This window comes from Gossypium hirsutum, chromosome D11, assembly GCF_007990345.1.
Source record: "Gossypium hirsutum isolate 1008001.06 chromosome D11, Gossypium_hirsutum_v2.1, whole genome shotgun sequence".
In the NCBI taxonomy this organism is placed as follows: Eukaryota; Viridiplantae; Streptophyta; class Magnoliopsida; order Malvales; family Malvaceae; genus Gossypium; species Gossypium hirsutum.
The window spans coordinates 14,341,416-14,359,096 of NC_053447.1; the positions used below are offsets into that span (position 1 = coordinate 14,341,416).

Below are 17,681 nucleotides of genomic sequence, written 5' to 3' on the forward strand. Positions count from 1 at the left end.
TTTAAATTATATAAAGGTACTTTCATAAAACAATTATATAAAGGTTAAAATATGTTGTTATTCCGACAACATTTGAGATTTAATTATTATATTTAAAAAAAAAGTTAAAAATTAAGTTCTCTTACTTTTTTTTATTTAAAAATCTCAGTTAAGTCATTACAATCGTAAATATTTTTTTATCAAAATTTGTTAATTTAAAATTTTAATTAGACTGTCCTCGTACGACATAATGTATGATTGACAAAAAAATAACACTGTTAAATTGACACATTTTGAGAAGACTACCTACAACTATAATAATTAGATTAGAATTTTTAAATTGAAAAAAAAAGAATTGAATTTTTAACTTTTACAATACAAAAGTACAAGTATTAACAGCAGATTTTAACCTTATACAATGATGAGTGTGACAGTGCACAGGTTTCCCTTTGCTTCCATTCCTGTTTATTGGGGGAAATTGCTTGGGCAAAAAATGGCTACAGTGTCAAATCAGACATATTTACAAACAAATCAGTGTCATATCAATGGCAGTGCATTGAAACATTGCTTTTGTCTTGTCCAACACATAACTCGAGAAAGTTGAGATGCTTAAAAGTCTTAAATTATTTCCTCATCATTTTTCTCCCTTCTTGAACTACCCAATCATATGCTTTTTTATTCACTTAACTTTTATCAAATATTAACTTCATAAAAAAAATAATTACAAGGACAAATATCCCCTAAAATCCAACAATTCAATCTCTAACAAAACAAAATCTTAAAACATAAATAAAATTTATAATCTTTTAAAAGAGAAAACGAGTCTCTATTACTCGAATTAATTATTTCGATAAGTGAGAGCAAAAAGAGATCTAAGCACATGTTTATGATACTTTCAATCGAAATGCTTTAAAAGTCATCAATAAAGTAAAATGGTGAATTTTTATACAAATCTTAACCATTGTGACAGTAAAAATATTTTTAACTTGAATAAATAAATATAATGAAAACCCAAATGAAAATGAGTTTTGACAAAAACTTGATCAAACCGAATTACCGAAAATTAGAGAAATCTAATCACCACAAAACTTAAGCCATGCAATGTTGTCACATGTGTTTTCTAGGTTAGAGGTACTCCCCCTTGTTAACAATCAATTAGAATAACATATAATTACTTCTGGCTTGTTAAGAGCTCAAAACAAAGAAAGGCCGAAAAGATATAGTTTAATGGGTTTACGGTGCAAGGCCCAATGTAAATTGGCCCGACCCGTTTACATTTTCCACAGTTCCACTGAACCCCGGATGGCAAACGGATAGCTAAAACCCTACCCGGAGTCTGAAAACCCTCATCCGGTGTTCATTCTATTTCTTAACTCCAAATTTCCAGTTTAGAATTGCAGGAAAAAAAGACAAAAAAAAAAAAAAAAATAAAGGGGAAAGTTTTCAACTCGTTAAATTCCAAAATCCCATTTTACTATCCTGCAAAATTTTCTTAGAAAATGTCTTTGAGACACCGTCATCTCAGGAAATTCTCAAGCTTTTTGCCCCATTCATCCTCAGGTCTTATATATGTAGTTAGTAACCTTTCCTGGATTCTTTTTTTTATTAAATTAATTATATTTTGGTTAAATTTATGTTTGTTGTCAAATTAGGCTATCATTATCAGCCGTCTAGACGATTACTCAACTCAGTAGCTTCCTCATCGAGTCATTTGCTTCAGCAATGCAATGGAATTGACAGTAGATCTTCCGAGAGGTTTTCAGGTAATCCTTTTTTTTTAAATATTTTAAAATGACCTGATTATGACTTATAATCTTAATGTAACATTAGTTTCAAGATTTGGGTAACTCTGACTATCCTAATTTACCAAAGACAGTCTCTTTCAGGCATTCAACAACTTCACAACTATCTCAAGTTTCTCTTTCTGAAACCCAATTATTGTCTTTCCTTAAATCTGCTCTTGATCAGCTTCAAGGTATTCAAACCTACTACTTTGTTTTTGTTTCTTCGAATTGATGTTAACTTACTGATACGTCTTCGATTTAGGTCCAAACCATTGCTGGTTGAATAAAGTTGATGAAAACAAAGAATTTTTGAAGAAGGACGGGACTTTTATAGTTGTTGCTGGAAGATTCTTTCAGAATTCAGAGAAAGTAGGATGCAATCCAGCTGTTATATTCGAAAAAGTGAAGTTGCTTCAGCAGAGGTAGGGAGAGAGAGAGTGGATAATTTTTTTCTCTACGCTTCTCGAATATTAATTTTTTTTCTTCATGTGAGAAAAAAAGTTCATGCTTTGCTGTTGTAGGTTCCCTTCGATACAGGTTATTGGTTTCCAGGATTGCAGTTCAGTTTGCTCTGCTGATGATCGAAGTCAACTTATTCAATTGATAATGGAAGAATACATTAGTTTTCCTGTTTTGTTTTCAAACAAAAACTTTTCTAAGGTACACTTTTAAAATGGAACTATTTAAGACTATATAGCAGCAAAGCGATACATTCCATGAATAAAATCCTTTCCCATAATCTTGTAAGAGTTGAATTTTACTTGAAAACATATTCTCACAATTAAGTCATTGCCATAAAATACGGTTCCCTCAGTTGCTCAGAAGGAATCATTGAGATCTTCTTCTTCTTCTTCTTCTTCTTCTTCTTCTCTTTTCTGCTGACATTCAACATACGTCAATCTTAGCTTACAAGATGCTATTTTCTGCCAACTCCTCCTTATATGTATTTATACATTATAACAAGTGATAAATTTATTAGAAAGCATTTGAAATAGAGAAAAAAAAAGGAAAGGTGTCAAAGTAGAGTAGAGCACTTTTCCGATCTTCCATTGACAACTCAGTGTAACTTCAGACTACAACATAATCAAGCATGGATCTTTTGCCATGAATTACTCTCAAACTATTTCATGAATTTTTAAAGCTGTAGTACCATTTATCAGCATACTATTTTGTGTTGCCTTTATGATTTTAAACATGGTTTAGAAATTACAATTTGTCTACCATGGTTGACTAATTTCTTTTCTTCACAACTTTCTGTTCTGTTCTATTTCTCGACATTATATGTTCATCAAGGAGATTGATTAAAATTTCTTTTTCTCTCTACGTATTTAGTTGACAGAGGAGGCATGCTTCATTTTGTCTAAAGATTTTAAAAACTCTCTAGTTTTCCATGAGAAGGACCTGGATATAGCAATGCTTAACAAAGGTATGTTTATTATTCAGATGAAACAGCAAATCTATTCACTTTGATGTAGACGTTTTTACACTAAGGATCTTTCATCAGGATTGAAGTTATTGCTTCTGTTTCTATTACATTTTAGAACAACCAAAACATTTCTTCTTATACAAATTTTACACCATTTAAACTACAAACTTCTTAGTATAATTAGCGAGCTTCGAGCTTCTTAATTTGCACATTGACGCAATCATTTGAGCTTATTTTGCACATTTGAAAAGCAAGCATTTGAGGGATAACTTTTGAATTTGGGCTTGTTAATGTGAGCTTTGAGCTTCTTGATTTGCACATTGAAGCAATCTTTTGAGGGATAACTGATAAAAGTTGGCTATCTATTGGAGTTAGGATGGTTGCCTTCCCTTTCAACGCTTTATCCTGAGTACTGCTCGACTGATATTATCAGTTGTATTTTGTTGTTTATCAATTATTTTATTTACTTGTTAATGTTTTTCACTTGAAAAAAATGTTGAAGCCTTTTCTTTTAAGTATTTGATCTGGATTAGTTGCTTCAATAATTATGACCAACAGAATATGTATATGATTACATTGTAGATAACTTATAAAGCATGAAAATGAGATGGTGGACCTATAAATGCATTGTCCTAAATTGTTCTCTATCCCCCCTTATTTTCTTCTTCTCTCCTCCTATATAACTGTTTGTATGCCCTAAGCTCCTACATCTTGACATGCTCTTCCTTCCAATGTGGTTGTTACCATGTCGGAACATTTCTTCTTTCATGGCTTGTACAACCGTCCCCCTCTCTTTGAGTTTTATGTCTTCTCAAAGTGATTATCAACTAGATATTTATGCACTTGCATGTGCACATGTTGGTACTCAATTTCGATGCATGTATGTACACTTACATCTACCTTTCTTATCTTTGATTCTGCTTCCTTTGCAGCCATTGAAGAGTTAAGTGTACAATACCATGTCAATAATATTGCACTTCATAAAAGTTCGTGGTCAAAAGAAGCTGAGATCATTAAGGAACCCCATTTTTGCACTGTCCTGCAGAATTTACTTCTTTACTTCCCTGGTATAGGTCTTTTATGGCACTATTTCTTGCGGTTTTCCATATGGTATTTCAGCTTTTCAGCAAATTTTGTAAGGGGGCCAAATGAATTTGAAAAAATAATGAGATAAAGCTCTGCTCAATTCAAGAACTTTGGTTTATCTAAAACTGAATGATTAATTGAGTACCGATCTAGTTAATATCATTTTCAAGAATAGTAATGGCTTGTCCCTTTAGTTTAGAGTGATGGGATGAAATGAAAAATGCAGTGTTCTCAAAGCTTTTGTTCTTTTACAGCATGCATCTCAACTGATGAAAGTGGCAAGCGCTTGTTCCTTTCTGACAGCAATCATCATCGGATAATTATATTTGATGGTGATGGGAAGATTTTAGACTGTGTAAGCACTTAAACTTATAAGTTGCAGTCACTGTTTTAAGTTCCTATCTTTGGCTGGTGATTATTCTCAACTATGTAATATTTGAGAGATAAATTTAGTATATCTGCAACAAGTAGAAATAGAATGCAGGACAATTGGGTAGGGGGGGGGGAATTCAAACAGATTCTTTTATCCGTTTTGGCTACTTAACATCAATGAACTGAAATAGGTCAGGACAACATCTTTTTGGCAGTTGATTATTCTTGGACCTAGTATATCTGTTGAATAGTCTCCAAAAGACAAAACATAAGTTTTTTGCTTAATGAACTAGTAATAACTTCTGGCTGGTGATGTGAAATTTAGGTTCAAAGATTTCTCATATACTTGTTATCCTTTATTCAATAATTTTCTCCTTTTATATAAGCTGAAATAAAAGACAAACAGTTTAGATTCAAACTTAAATTTTTTATATGTCAGATTGGTTCTTGCCCAGGTTTTGAGGATGGTGAATTCGAGTCAGCAAAGCTGCTTCGCCCAGCTGCTTCCTTTTATCATGAAACTGAAGATTGCCTTTATATTGTAGATTCGGAGGTATGGTCTTAGGATCTTAACATGATTTTGCATTGCATCTTATATTTGAGGCACTAAGGTCTTGGGGTTTAAAAATCTCTATGCTATAAGAGGGGTTATGATTATGGAAAGAAACGAAGTTTCAATTTAATGCTTGTCACTCTCTTGATATATAGTGTGCATTTTAGGCTCTAACCATTAGGTATCCTTTGTTACGTGCTTATTTCTAGATAAACATAGATTGAAAATAAGATATGAATTCTTTGCAGTTCTATCCTATAGTCACTCGGAACTTTGTTACTTACCTTCTTTGTGCTGGTTGGATTTCTTGTTATATAATCTTTTGGCAATTTGTCTAGTAGCATGTCATATGCCGGTGGTATTTTAAGTAGGTTTTAATTGATATTTTTGGTTTCGTCCTTTCTGTTAAGAATCATGCCATCAGGAGAGCTGATTTGGAAAGGAGGGTTTTGGAAACAGTTTATCCGACATCTAGCATCCACAAGAAAAGTACTGGTTTGTGGACCTGGATAAGGAGTAAGCTGGGTTTTACCAGCGATGATGATGTGAAATTTGAAGAGCATGATTCCCCTTCACTAATGTGTCCTTGGCATCTGATAAAGACTGAGGATAATTTTTTAATTATCAGTCGAAGGTAAATCTTCTTATTCTACTTTTTTTTTTTGAAGTATATTCTTACTCTATTTCTCTTATCAACACTCTGGGTATTCTTTCCCTAGAATTCTTATCATACTCCTTAAAGCTCCATGGTTGTCAAGCAAATTCTTCTTGGCTTTTACTTTTGATTTGTTTATTGATTTTTATAGTTTCATTAGTTGCTTATGTGCTGTTATAACTTCAAGGTAACAAAAATAATCTTTCTTCTGGTGCCAAGCTAGCAATATGACTTGCTAACAGTACTCCACCACCAATCCTTGTTATTATTTATATTGTAAATGTCTTCAATCAGTAGGCTGCATAACTGATGCCTATAATTCTACTTAACAGTGATATCCTTTTGCAGCTTTGAAACATTATGGGTTATGGATTTTGAATTGGGAGAGGTTAAAGAAGTTGTCAGAGGTTTAAAGTTACTTTTCTATATGTTTATTATTTGTGTTTTAATCAGTTCAGTCCATCTAATATTTCTTCTCTCATTTCTATGAAGGATTTCCAAATACTTTGGAGTTCTGCAGACACTTCATCTTGGAGAAAGTGTCCCTCTTGAAAAAGATGCCAGATTATCTGTTGCAACAGCAAAGAGATGCCAACTTAGCACGAGAGGGCCTTCCATATGCTGGTCTCATATCATGCGTTACAACATTCGAAAATCACATAATCATGTGTGACACTGGTACTCCATTTTTGCGTCTGCTTTATGTTTTGCCTCTTTAATCAGATGTATTCTGAGGTTTTCAAGTATTACTCATTTCTTAATGTGTATTTCAAGTGAGTCAGGGAGTTCTTAAACTAAATAGAGTATCTGGAATCAGTTCAAGTTTCCAGTTTTCTAATCTCGGGATGCTTGGACTACCTTATTGGCTGTCCTTCCCTCTGGAAAGCTTTTATGCTGTGTGAGTATTTTTTTCCTTCGTAAAACTGGACGTGTTCTCCCTGAATTCCTTTGATCTTCTTTTATCCGCTTCCCTCTTTCAATTTTTTCACTTTTTTTTGTTCTCACATTGATGGGTTGGTGCCAAGTTATTAATGTCTTACATGCCCTGCATAATGACAGTATTCTTCTATTTTCTGTAGTTTAAGTGAGAACTTTATTTCATTCTAACACCTCTGATCTTTTCACTTTTCTTGGCTTATTGATAGTGCCACTGGACTTTCTGTCAGACAAACCGATCATATTCAGCAATTCAGTTTGTTGCCAGGTTGTTTACTGGCTACAGTTAATATCTTGCTCTCTGCATTCCCTTGCACAAATAATGTTTAGTTGCTATTTCTCTTTCGATGACCAGAGTATTTGACTCAGTGGTTGGTGCATGATCCTCAAGCTTTTTGAAAAGTGTTTGAATCCACCCCTTCCCTCATATCCATAAGATAATAACACTAAATGTAATAACAATCAATCTGCCCTCCATAATTTGGTGTTCAGTTATGATGCTGATTATATGGTTTTGTTTTTGGTCGCTGTATATTATTTTCTTTTTGGTTCTTCCTTCCAAGTAAATGCACAAGATGTATTATGTACTATTGTGGCTCACGTTGTCAGCACTGAATTATGAAACTAAGACTTCTTTTTCAGTTCCATGCTTCTCTTGGTTGTTTCTAAGGTGCTTAGATGTATAGCTGCATTTCTTTCTTGTGTCAAATGTCAAGAATTAAATCCATTTTACGTCTGGCTCTAACTGACATAACTTATTATCTCCTCCTATGAACATTAAGGGCTTTGGAGCAACTGATCTCTAGAATATGGACACAAGACTTGTTTATTCATTTTTCTTTGTTAGAATGTTCATTTGGAAGAAATTATGGCCAAACTTGTAGTCTGTATTTCAAGTAAAAAAAATGGGAATCTTTCATTATTTAGCAACCTTATGGTAATGGGTGGACCATGCATGGCATCATCTTAATAACATGTCAAAAGTGAATACTTACAAATGTCAGCATGTATGGTTGATTAACAGGGCTTAAATATCAAGAATTTGAGTCCCCTTGAAATTTAAGACCATGTAACAATTCAACAAACAAGCCAAAAGTATTTTGTTTTATCTGATGCTGTTGCTCGAGCTACCTTTTTAGCATGCAGTAGGGCACCTTAACCAGCTATTCCCCTTTCTTGTCACCAAATGTTTCATGATACAACTGAAAAAGAAAGTGAAGTTAGCTTAAACTATCATGCACTGGAATAGATGCTTGCGTGCCATTGTTTGGTTCTTTTTTCTATGCCTAAAATGGGTTCTCTAACAGGTAGGGTTGACATCCGGTTAAGCATAGACATCCCCACAGACACTGAACTTGTGGAACCTTTGCATGAAAGTTGCATATGGTGCCAAGCAAGGGGCGCTGCTACTGAGTTATCGGTGGTAGAGAATGTCGCAGGATCCTCAGAGAAGGTTTTCACCTTGCATTCATGTAATTTTCCATGTCTAGTTGTGTAATAACTGATAATGAGCTTAATTCAGTTATTGGGTTTATGCAGGTTGGTGTTGCTCAACAATGGTATGATGAACTTGACAACCTTGCCTTTTGGGCACCTGAATCAAAACTGGTAGTCGAGGATGAGAATGCTACTATGGACACAAATCCTGAAGATGAGAGGATGCATATTGATTGTGTTGTTAATACAAGCCCCGGAACAAGCGAGGTATATTTACTCTCTCCGCCTCTTCTAGTGATTGATGCAAAGCTTATACGGTCTTTTATGTTGTTCAGCCAAGATACGACAAGACTGATTTTGTTCTTTTCCTATCGCCACACAGGTTATAATTTATGCAGCACTATATCTAAAACTTAGAAGAAATCATGCTTTACAAGATGACAACGATCAAGAGAAATTTGCAGCAAGGATAGCAAATATTTTGAACCCTAAGGAAAATGAAAGGTTTGATGGCAAATCTTGCACCAAGTTCTTGCTAAAATCTAACAGAGATTTGAGAGATCTCTTTTTCATAAAACCTTTGCATGTAAGAATAAAGTTGAATTCTCAAGATCACCCAAAAGCTGATAACTCAAAGGACATTGTCTTAACAGACTCCTCCCTTAATATTGATGTATCCTTGAACTGAAGGCCATGATTGTTGATGCTGCCATATTGTTGTAATTTACCATATAATTTTGGTTTGGAAATTTAAGCAATAATCTCTTCATATTTTTTTGCACCTGTAATTCTTTATCATCTCTCTGGAAAATTCACTGTTTGGTATGAAGAAAAATGGAAGGAAAATTATCTTTCATTGTGTTTTTTTTATGAAGACTGGAAAATACCAATGAATTTCTGGAATAATTAGGGTGATCGGTTCTGCAACATTGTCCTTGTAAGATAGAAGATGGATCAATCAAATTTTTATTTAAGTTTTTAAAAAGAAAATTGGGTTTTTTTTTCATCAAAAGACTTGTTGGATCAATTAACTACAAATTACTCAAAAAAAAAAAAAAGCCATGTTAAGCTTACAACCTTCAAAATCATGAATCCCTTGTAAGAACTCTAAAATCAATATAATATAAAAGTAGTATTAAATTGAATGGTGTATAATTGATTTTTTGGTAAAGTGAGAAAATGATGTAAAGATGATAAAAGAAAGTTTGAACGATACCAAGAAAAAAAAAGAATTAAGAAGCATGTTGTGATTCATTAATTTAAAGAAAGGACTAAACTATAAATATGTAAAAAAATGATGGCTTAAGTGTAATATTCAAGATTTGAGGGGTCAAAGTTTAAAAATGAGTAAGTTAAATGACCAATAATGAAAGTAATCCAATTTTTTATGACATTGAATTGTCTGCAAGGACTAAATTGAATAAGTATAGAAATAAGAGGACCAAAATTTAAATTTTATCAAAAGTGAGTAGTGACTCAAGGATGAAATTTTAAAGAAACACGAAGGGTAAAATGGTCAATACCCAAGTTAGTTAGGTATAATAAATGAGGATGAAATGTGTTGAAATTTGATTGGTCGAATGTTTTATTATTTTATAAGATATTTTAATAATTAATTAAGATATTTTTAAAGAAAAATGTAAAAATTTCTCCATCCATCTATTGCTTCTCACGTTGGTTATGGTTTTTATTTTTTAACAATTTGGTCATTTATAATGAAACTTATTTTTCTCTCAAATTCTTTTAAAGTTTTCAGTCACCTAAAAGTAGGAGTGAAATAAAAATACTAGAGAGCTAGAATACTACATTGGAAGAAGAAAATTGGAGTTAGAAATGAAGAAAGTTGAGGAAAAATTGAAGAGATTAAAGATACAAGAGTTAAAATTAGATCGAAAAAAATTTAAATAATTGAATTTAATTGGAGTTATTTCGGTGCTTAAATGTGACATTCCTATATTTGACTTAGCACTCGAGCTGGGTATAAAGGTGTTACAGCCCCTCTATGTCCTAACACGAGATGCATGCCATTGCTGGCCACTCTCTATCTTTGCTTCAAGGCTGAAAGATTTTATTACATAATATGTCCGATATAATGTCCACACAGACAAAAAAAAAAATGATCCCACATTTGTCTCCATTTTCCACGGACCTACATAAAATTACAAGCTTCTTTTAACCGTTTCATTTCTAACCAACAGTACATAACAGTACTAAGAACATTTTTGCTTGTTTTTGTTTCAATTCCAAGGTCACTATTTCTTTCATTCACCCCACTGTTTCATGAAGGTTTTTTTTTTTTCCCTTTGATCTGAGATTTTTTCCCTCGAACCTTGTATAGTTAATTTGTTACTAGTCTAGGTTAGATTTTTTTTCTTATTTTTATTTAGGAAGCTTTAGTTTTTTCTTCTTTTTTATTTGTTAGGAGTTATCATAGGATAAGATGTTATAACATTAATCCAGGTTGTTATAGAAAATGTTTTAGAGGCATTTTTGTGATTAAATAGCAGCACCTCCATGGGGTTACCTCACCAAGTTTGAGATTCAATAGCTTTGTAAACATTTTAAAAAAGGGTTAAGCAAAGGAGTTGTTTGATTCAGAATCCAAAGAAAAATGAATTGTTTTTCATGTTTTTCTTCAGAAAAAAAGGCAGCTAAAAGGCAAAATAGTTCCACCAAAAATAATCAGGCTTGTGATAATGCTACAACTGAAGCTTTTCTTCCCCAGCAACATCCCCCTGGTAATGTCACATTCCACGAATAAGCCTTTCATGCATTATGATGATAATCATACATAATTTTAATGTATGATCTTTCTTTTTTTCGGCAGAGAATATTCCTAAACCAAAGACCACAGCAACCGAACCTGCAAAGACTACTGCCGATGGCACTAAAGACAATGGTAACAATAACATCGCGGTGGAAACTTTCACCTTCCGTGAATTGGCAGCCGCGACCCGAAACTTTAGAAAAGAATGCTTGATAGGGGAAGGTGGATTCGGTCGAGTTTACAAGGGAAAACTTGAAAAAACTGGCCAGGTAATGCATAGTTCTTCCATGCCTTTCATTGAAATATCATTGGTTTTTTTCTTTTGGTCACATTGGGTTTACTTCATTTTAGGTAGTAGCCGTAAAGCAGCTTGACAGGAATGGATTGCAAGGGAATAGAGAATTCCTTGTTGAGGTTTTGATGCTAAGCTTGTTGCACCATCCTAACCTAGTCAATCTTATCGGATATTGTTCCGATGGTGATCAGAGGCTTCTGGTTTACGAATACATGCCATTGGGATCTTTAGATGATCATCTACTTGGTATACTTCCTTTCTTTCTTCTTTTTTCCTTTGTTTTTCTGTTGGATCATATGACTTTCATAAGAAGGGGATGCATTTATGAATGTTTTACCTTTGGAACTTCAGATATTAGCCCGAGTCAGAAGCCATTAGACTGGTATGCCAGAATGAAAATAGCACGAGGTGCTGCTAAAGGCTTGGAATATTTACATGATAAGGCCAATCCCCCGGTCATCTACCGCGATCTGAAATCTGCCAACATCTTGCTGGATCATGAGTACAATGCCAAACTCTCTGATTTTGGGTTAGCCAAACTCGGACCTCAAGGGGACAAAACACATGTATCTTCCAGGGTCATGGGAACATACGGATATTGTGCTCCGGAGTATCAAAGAACAGGTCAGTTAACCGTGAAATCCGATGTTTACGGTTTCGGAGTCGTCTTGTTGGAGTTAATCACTGGAAGGAGAGCCATTGACACCACGAGGCCAAACAATGAACAGAATCTAGTTTCATGGGTAAAGCTCACTCTTTTTTTTCACAACATCTACCCTCATGTTTCTTTCAACAATCAATGTCTTTTTGGTTCTTTCTTAGTCTAATCTTTAACCATTACCAGGCTCAACCAATGTTCAAGGAACCAAGCAAGTTCTCGGAACTCGCTGATCCACTCTTGGAAGGCAATTTCCCCGCAAGAGGCTTGCAACAAGCCTTGGCAGTGGCGGCCATGTGCCTGCAAGAGGAAGGTGAGGTGCGCCCCTTGATTAGCGACGTGGTGACTGCTCTGAGTTGCCTCGGAAATGATCCAGATGCCAACATGAACGCCGCTGCTTACAAGGAATCCGACGATAAAGCAGGATATTCATTTTCAGAGAGTGGAAGTTATGGTGAAGATAGCAGGGCAGAACGACAACGAGCTGTTGCGGAAGCCATCGAGTGGGGTTCAAATTCAGAACACAATTCGGCGCAAACTCATAGCGCATCGCTGTAAAATTTTCGCAGACATTCATACAAACACGAGGAGTGCATAATACTACTGTAAAATACTATTGTTTAATTCTGCTGTTTTATTTTATACTGTATTTTTGTGATCATGCACACAGTGTAACAAAATTTATAAATTTGAGATATATAAATATATAATAAACCTTTACTTTGCAGTAAATCTGTTTATTAGCCATATTATCCATCCAAACTCCAACTTTTGCATGAAATTTGAGATGCTTTAAATAAAAATATTAGGTATAAAAAATGAGTTTGGATAAAAAGATTAGATCCGATCAAAATATAGTTAGACTCGGACTTGAATATTCAGTCTAATAGCTTTTTACGGGTTGATACTCTTGTAAATTTTGGTCTAATCTATTCAATAGACTCATCCAGTCCGGTTTAAGTTTTTATAGTCTTTTTTATAATTTTATGTTAATTTTAACACATTTTTATAATATTTTATGGTTTTTATATTTTTATTAAAAATTTAAATATGTTTTGTTAATTTTATATTTTTTATAATTGATTAGAATTTTTAAATTTTAATATTTTATAATATTTATAAGTTTTTATTTTTATAAGTTTATATAACTTAAAATTTTTCTTTAAATATTTTAAATATTAATAATTTTTTAATTTTGTTTTGGTTTTTTATAATTTTCAATGATTTTTATGAGAAAATATTATATTACACCTAAATCTAATGTCATTATCTGATTGATTTGATAATTTATTTTAACGTCAATACAATCAATCACGGGTTCCATTACCTAAGAAATTTAATTGGTTATTTTAATTAATAGTAGTTTTTAAAGGTGTTTTTAGCCTAAAAAACATAAAATAAAATAAAATAAGAGAAGGTTAAATTCTGTTATCAGTCCCTGCACTTTTGTGAAAGTTACAGATTTAATTTCTATACTTTAATTTGTTTATTTTTAGTCCACGTACTTTTTCAGAATTTAAAATTTCAGTCCTTACCAAATGATAATTGTGAAATTCATTAAGTTAATTTCTGTTATTTCCAAAATCTGACGCGCTAAACTTATTATCATATATGTAATGCTATGTCAACTTATTATTTTCACATATTAATCACTAAAAATCTAACTAATAGGTTAATTACTATCACTTGCATCAAAATCAAAATTTCAATTTTTAAAAAGTATAAGGACTTAGAATGATTCAATTTGAGAATATAGACTAAACCTACAAATGTACGCATAGTGCAAGGATAGCAATTGAATTTAATCGAACAGATTTAACTGATATTATTTGGATTAAAACTAAAATTACAAATTTCAAAAAGTACAAAACTAAAATTCGCTGATTTGAAAAGTACACTGACTAAATCTATAACTTTCTCAAAGCATAGGGACTAATAAACGAATTTAACCAAAAGAAAATAATAAAGCAAGATCGTGGCGGGGTTGAAAAAGATTTTCAACCAGCTCACTGTTTGACATTTTTGTTATAAAGATTCGAGATCAACAAAACCGACGAATGTAAAAAGAGAGATCAAAGGATCAAGAGAAGACAAAAATCTTAGTTTGGGCCACAAAGACCTAATAAATTGGGCCAGAAGCTCCCTGTTTGGTTCTCGACAATCATTCTTCTTCTATTCAACTGAATCTGAAAAACAATTCAGAATCAGAAAACCTGGGATAGAAGCAAATCTGTTAGACACTGAAAATATAGAACATATATATATATATAAAGCATTCGATTCTTGGGGGGCAGGTAAATTATTGTTCCGCATCTTATTTGTTAGGATTATCATTTCCTTTTTCTAAAAAAGAATTGATTGCATTTTGATGTTAGTTCTAATCTGTATTTCTAATTTTGCTGGCATGATTGGATAATTACTCACCCAGATTTGACGAACTTGCGAATGGGTTCTCCTTTTAATCTCTATTATTTTGTTTTTTCTTAATGTGATTTTAACCTTAGAATTACATTCTGTTGCAATCTTCCCCACGGTTTGCTTATTTTCTTTTCTTTTTTGTTTTTTTTCCAGGCAAGCTTCGAATTTTATGTGAATTATTGATATTTGGATATTACATTTTCAAGAGCTCCCTCCTCTATGGGGAATCTAGAATTTGAAGTTCGGTGATTGGTTTTTGATCTATTTTCTGGAATGATTGTGACTTTGGGAGGTAGTTTGATCCATAAATGACTTCGAGAGAAATGAAAAGTGAAGCTTGGAGGTGGGGCTTAGGTTTGTTTTACATATTGGCCGTCGCGTCTATATGGATATCTGCTAGTTTTGTGGTACAGTCTGTTGTTGATGCAGGTGTTTCACCATTTCTTATAACATACATTTGCAATGCCTTATTCCTTCTTTACATTCCCTTGGTTGAAATTGGACGGTATGTGGAAGATAATTGTGGAAGTTTAATGTTCTGGAGAAATAGACGAAGTCATTTACAAGAGTTGGGAGGATCAGAGCAAGCTATCCTTCTTGCAGAGGGTGTTTTAGGTACAAGAGAGGATGGATCAAGTCGATTCTCACTTGCGGAAGAGGGAGAAATTAGTCACGAGATCCCAGATGGTTCACAATCGGAAAATGATTCCATTGAGCATATTAAGACTTTGCCTGAACAAGGTGAAGTTGCTGACATGGGCTTAGATGCAAAAGGGCGATGGACACGGACTAGAGTGGCTAAAGTTAGCCTGTCAATAAGCCCATTTTGGTTTCTTGCTCAACTGACTTTTAATCTCTCATTGAAGTATACTACTGTAACAGTAAGCATAATGCATGTTCTCAATGTTTGTATTTGTTCAGGTTTTACACATGTTTGTTGGATAATTTACTTTCATTTGTTGTCTGCAGTCTAACACCATCTTAAGCAGTGCGTCCAGCCTTTTCACGTTTTTGGTATCTTTGGCATTCTTGGGTGAGAAGTTCACTTGGATAAAGCTTGTAAGTGTCCTCCTTTGCATGGCAGGAACCATTATTGTCAGCTTGGGTGACTCAAGTAACTCCAAGAATCTAAGAATAATTGCTTCAAACCCTGTTCTTGGAGACATTCTGGCACTTCTCTCCGCTGCTTTCTATGCTATATACGTTACACTTATTCGTAAACAGTTGCCTGATAATGATGAAAAGAGTGGTCATGCCAGCATGGCACAATTCCTGGGATTTCTAGGGCTTTTCAATGTATTAATATTCCTTCCCGTGGCTCTTATACTCAATGTCACCAAGCTAGAGTCTCTCAACACATTATCCTGGAAGCAGTTTGGCCTGATTATAGGAAAAGGTTTGTATTTTACTTTGGCTTTCAGTTACTTTTTTTCTCTTAACTGATGAAATTATTAAATTTATCTACCTAATTTGTCTGCATATATAGGAAAAGGTGCATGACTTTATGTATCTGCATATGTAGGTGACATTTTTGCTTGGTGTTTATTGGCTAGGTTGTATTTCACTGTTTTTTAAGGTGATGCCTTGTCAGATTTGTTTGTATACTAGGAAATATTAGTGCCTTTATGGGGTTTGCTTACCTTTTTGTCATCATCCTTCCTTTTGAGAACCTTTTTATGGATTTCTCCTTTCCAAACTGCTCGTTTATAATTTATATGGGAGCTGATGGGGCACAGAGCATTTATTGTGTGGAAAACTGTGCTTAACTTGCACTAATGTTCTAAGAATTGGTTGGATATGAAACTGTTTGTGCACGAACGGCTTAAGTCCTCATTGTCAATCACATTGTGACACTGATGACTCAAAATTATGTAAAGAGCGTATTGACACTGTTTGTGCATAAATAATATGCAAGTTACATAGGGTATTGACTTTCTTATACATCCCTGAATTATATTGTTGTTTCAAGTCTTAATCATTTAAAAGTAGGCATAATCGGAAAAAGAAGAATAAATGTGGCTGTATGCCATATCAAAACTTTGCCATAATCTCATGTTCCTCGCTGCCTTTCATGACTGCACAACATCATAGGAACCTGCACATGTTGCAGAAAACAATCATGTATGCATTTAGATATAAAAGGCAGCTTGATGGATCATTTCATTTCACTTCCTTGATAAAGCGATACAAATTTCATTTTACCACTATTATCGATTCTCTCTCCTAGCAGATTAACTGTCTTTTGCACTATGATGCCCATACCTGATTCATGTCTTCATCATGCATAGGTTTGTTGGACAATGTACTGAGTGATTATTTATGGGCGAAAGCTGTTCTTCTTACCACAACAACAGTAGCAACGGCTGGTCTTACTATTCAAGTGCCATTGGCAGCCATCGTCGATACGATAATCGGCAACGCTCCTCATCTCATGGATTACCTGGGAGCTGTGGCCGTGATGATTGGTTTCGTGGGAATCAACATCCCTTCTGATGTTTTTTGTAGATATAAAGAAACTACAATTGAATTAGAGAATGAAAATATTACTTTAGCTAATCAAGAGCATACACCATTGCCTCTCCAAGAAACAATTCCTATTGACTAACGCGTCATTGTTGTTGTTATTCCAGTTGCTGCTGTAAAGTTACCACAAGGTAATTATTTTGAGCCTATATTGTTTTCTTAGGTTAAAATTTGAATCTTTACTATTATAATACTACTGATTTAGTCCTCTCTATTCCCATTTAAATGAATTTAGTCCTTTTATTTTTTTATTAAAAAATAAATTTTGGGGAGAATTGATCATTGTTTTATGATGTTACGTTTAAATTGGATGATGTGGATTTTAGTGAGTCCCTGATATGTCGAGGGTGAACTTAATCTTTTGACTCTCACAGATCAATCCAAAATGTATCATGTTTATCGTAATTAAAAAGTAGTAACATTTTGGTGTGTTTAGTATGATAATTAAAAAATACAGGTCAACAAGGAAATAGGGTTATTGAAGATTGAAAGCCAAGCAAAGAAAAGCTACGCCCCTCTCTTCTGTTGAACCATCCTATGGGCTGTTGTTTACATTTTCTATATTCTGCTGATTGGTAATTTATAGGAGGTGATTACCATAAAGAATTTTAATTCTTCATACTGGTTGATAAGAAGACTGTAATTTGTATTTTTTATAGTATAAATTATAATTACGTAATTATATAATTTAAATTAAAAAACATTAATTATTATAAAAAAATGTATTCATAATACTTGAAAATTTTCTTTTCTAACAAGTAATTTGTCTAATAAAGTATTTAACATTACGAT

The 17,681-nt window shown here is 33.5% G+C and overlaps 3 protein-coding genes across 6 annotated transcripts; all 3 read left to right on the top strand.

Annotated features, from left to right (window-relative positions):
• Positions 1 to 1,286: 1,286 nt before the first annotated feature.
• LOC107912582 (uncharacterized) lies at positions 1,287 to 8,997 on the top strand. Of its 3 annotated transcripts, none has more exons than XM_041106182.1 (17): positions 1,287 to 1,539; positions 1,632 to 1,742; positions 1,856 to 1,954; positions 2,026 to 2,185; positions 2,285 to 2,423; positions 3,096 to 3,189; positions 4,122 to 4,256; positions 4,530 to 4,630; positions 5,087 to 5,200; positions 5,611 to 5,834; positions 6,204 to 6,262; positions 6,348 to 6,533; positions 6,630 to 6,753; positions 7,001 to 7,059; positions 8,099 to 8,244; positions 8,331 to 8,495; positions 8,611 to 8,997. In XM_041106182.1, exons 1-17 carry the CDS (start codon positions 1,479 to 1,481, stop codon positions 8,914 to 8,916), a joined length of 2,283 nt encoding a protein of 760 aa, XP_040962116.1. In that variant the 5' UTR covers positions 1,287 to 1,478; the 3' UTR covers positions 8,917 to 8,997. The 3 variants fall into 3 exon arrangements, with proteins under 3 accessions (XP_040962116.1, XP_040962117.1, XP_040962118.1); XM_041106183.1 differs by having other exon boundaries at positions 1,387 to 1,539; positions 1,852 to 1,954; XM_041106184.1 differs by having other exon boundaries at positions 1,415 to 1,553; positions 1,852 to 1,954.
• A 1,842-nt stretch (positions 8,998 to 10,839) lies between these two features.
• On the top strand, positions 10,840 to 12,669 carry LOC107912581 (probable serine/threonine-protein kinase PBL26). Its single transcript, XM_016840824.2, has 4 exons — positions 10,840 to 10,966; positions 11,056 to 11,264; positions 11,347 to 12,033; positions 12,135 to 12,669. Exons 1-4 carry the CDS (start codon positions 10,840 to 10,842, stop codon positions 12,504 to 12,506), a joined length of 1,395 nt encoding a protein of 464 aa, XP_016696313.2. The 3' UTR covers positions 12,507 to 12,669.
• Positions 12,670 to 13,968: 1,299 nt separating this feature from the next.
• On the top strand, positions 13,969 to 17,097 carry LOC107912580 (thiamine-repressible mitochondrial transport protein THI74). Of its 2 annotated transcripts, XM_016840821.2 has the most exons (5): positions 13,994 to 14,242; positions 14,377 to 14,397; positions 14,520 to 15,247; positions 15,336 to 15,762; positions 16,655 to 17,097. In XM_016840821.2, exons 3-5 carry the CDS (start codon positions 14,675 to 14,677, stop codon positions 16,969 to 16,971), a joined length of 1,317 nt encoding a protein of 438 aa, XP_016696310.1. In that variant the 5' UTR covers positions 13,994 to 14,242; positions 14,377 to 14,397; positions 14,520 to 14,674; the 3' UTR covers positions 16,972 to 17,097. The 2 variants fall into 2 exon arrangements, with proteins under 2 accessions (XP_016696309.1, XP_016696310.1); XM_016840820.2 differs by lacking the exon at positions 14,377 to 14,397 and having other exon boundaries at positions 13,969 to 14,242.
• Positions 17,098 to 17,681: the final 584 nt, after the last annotated feature.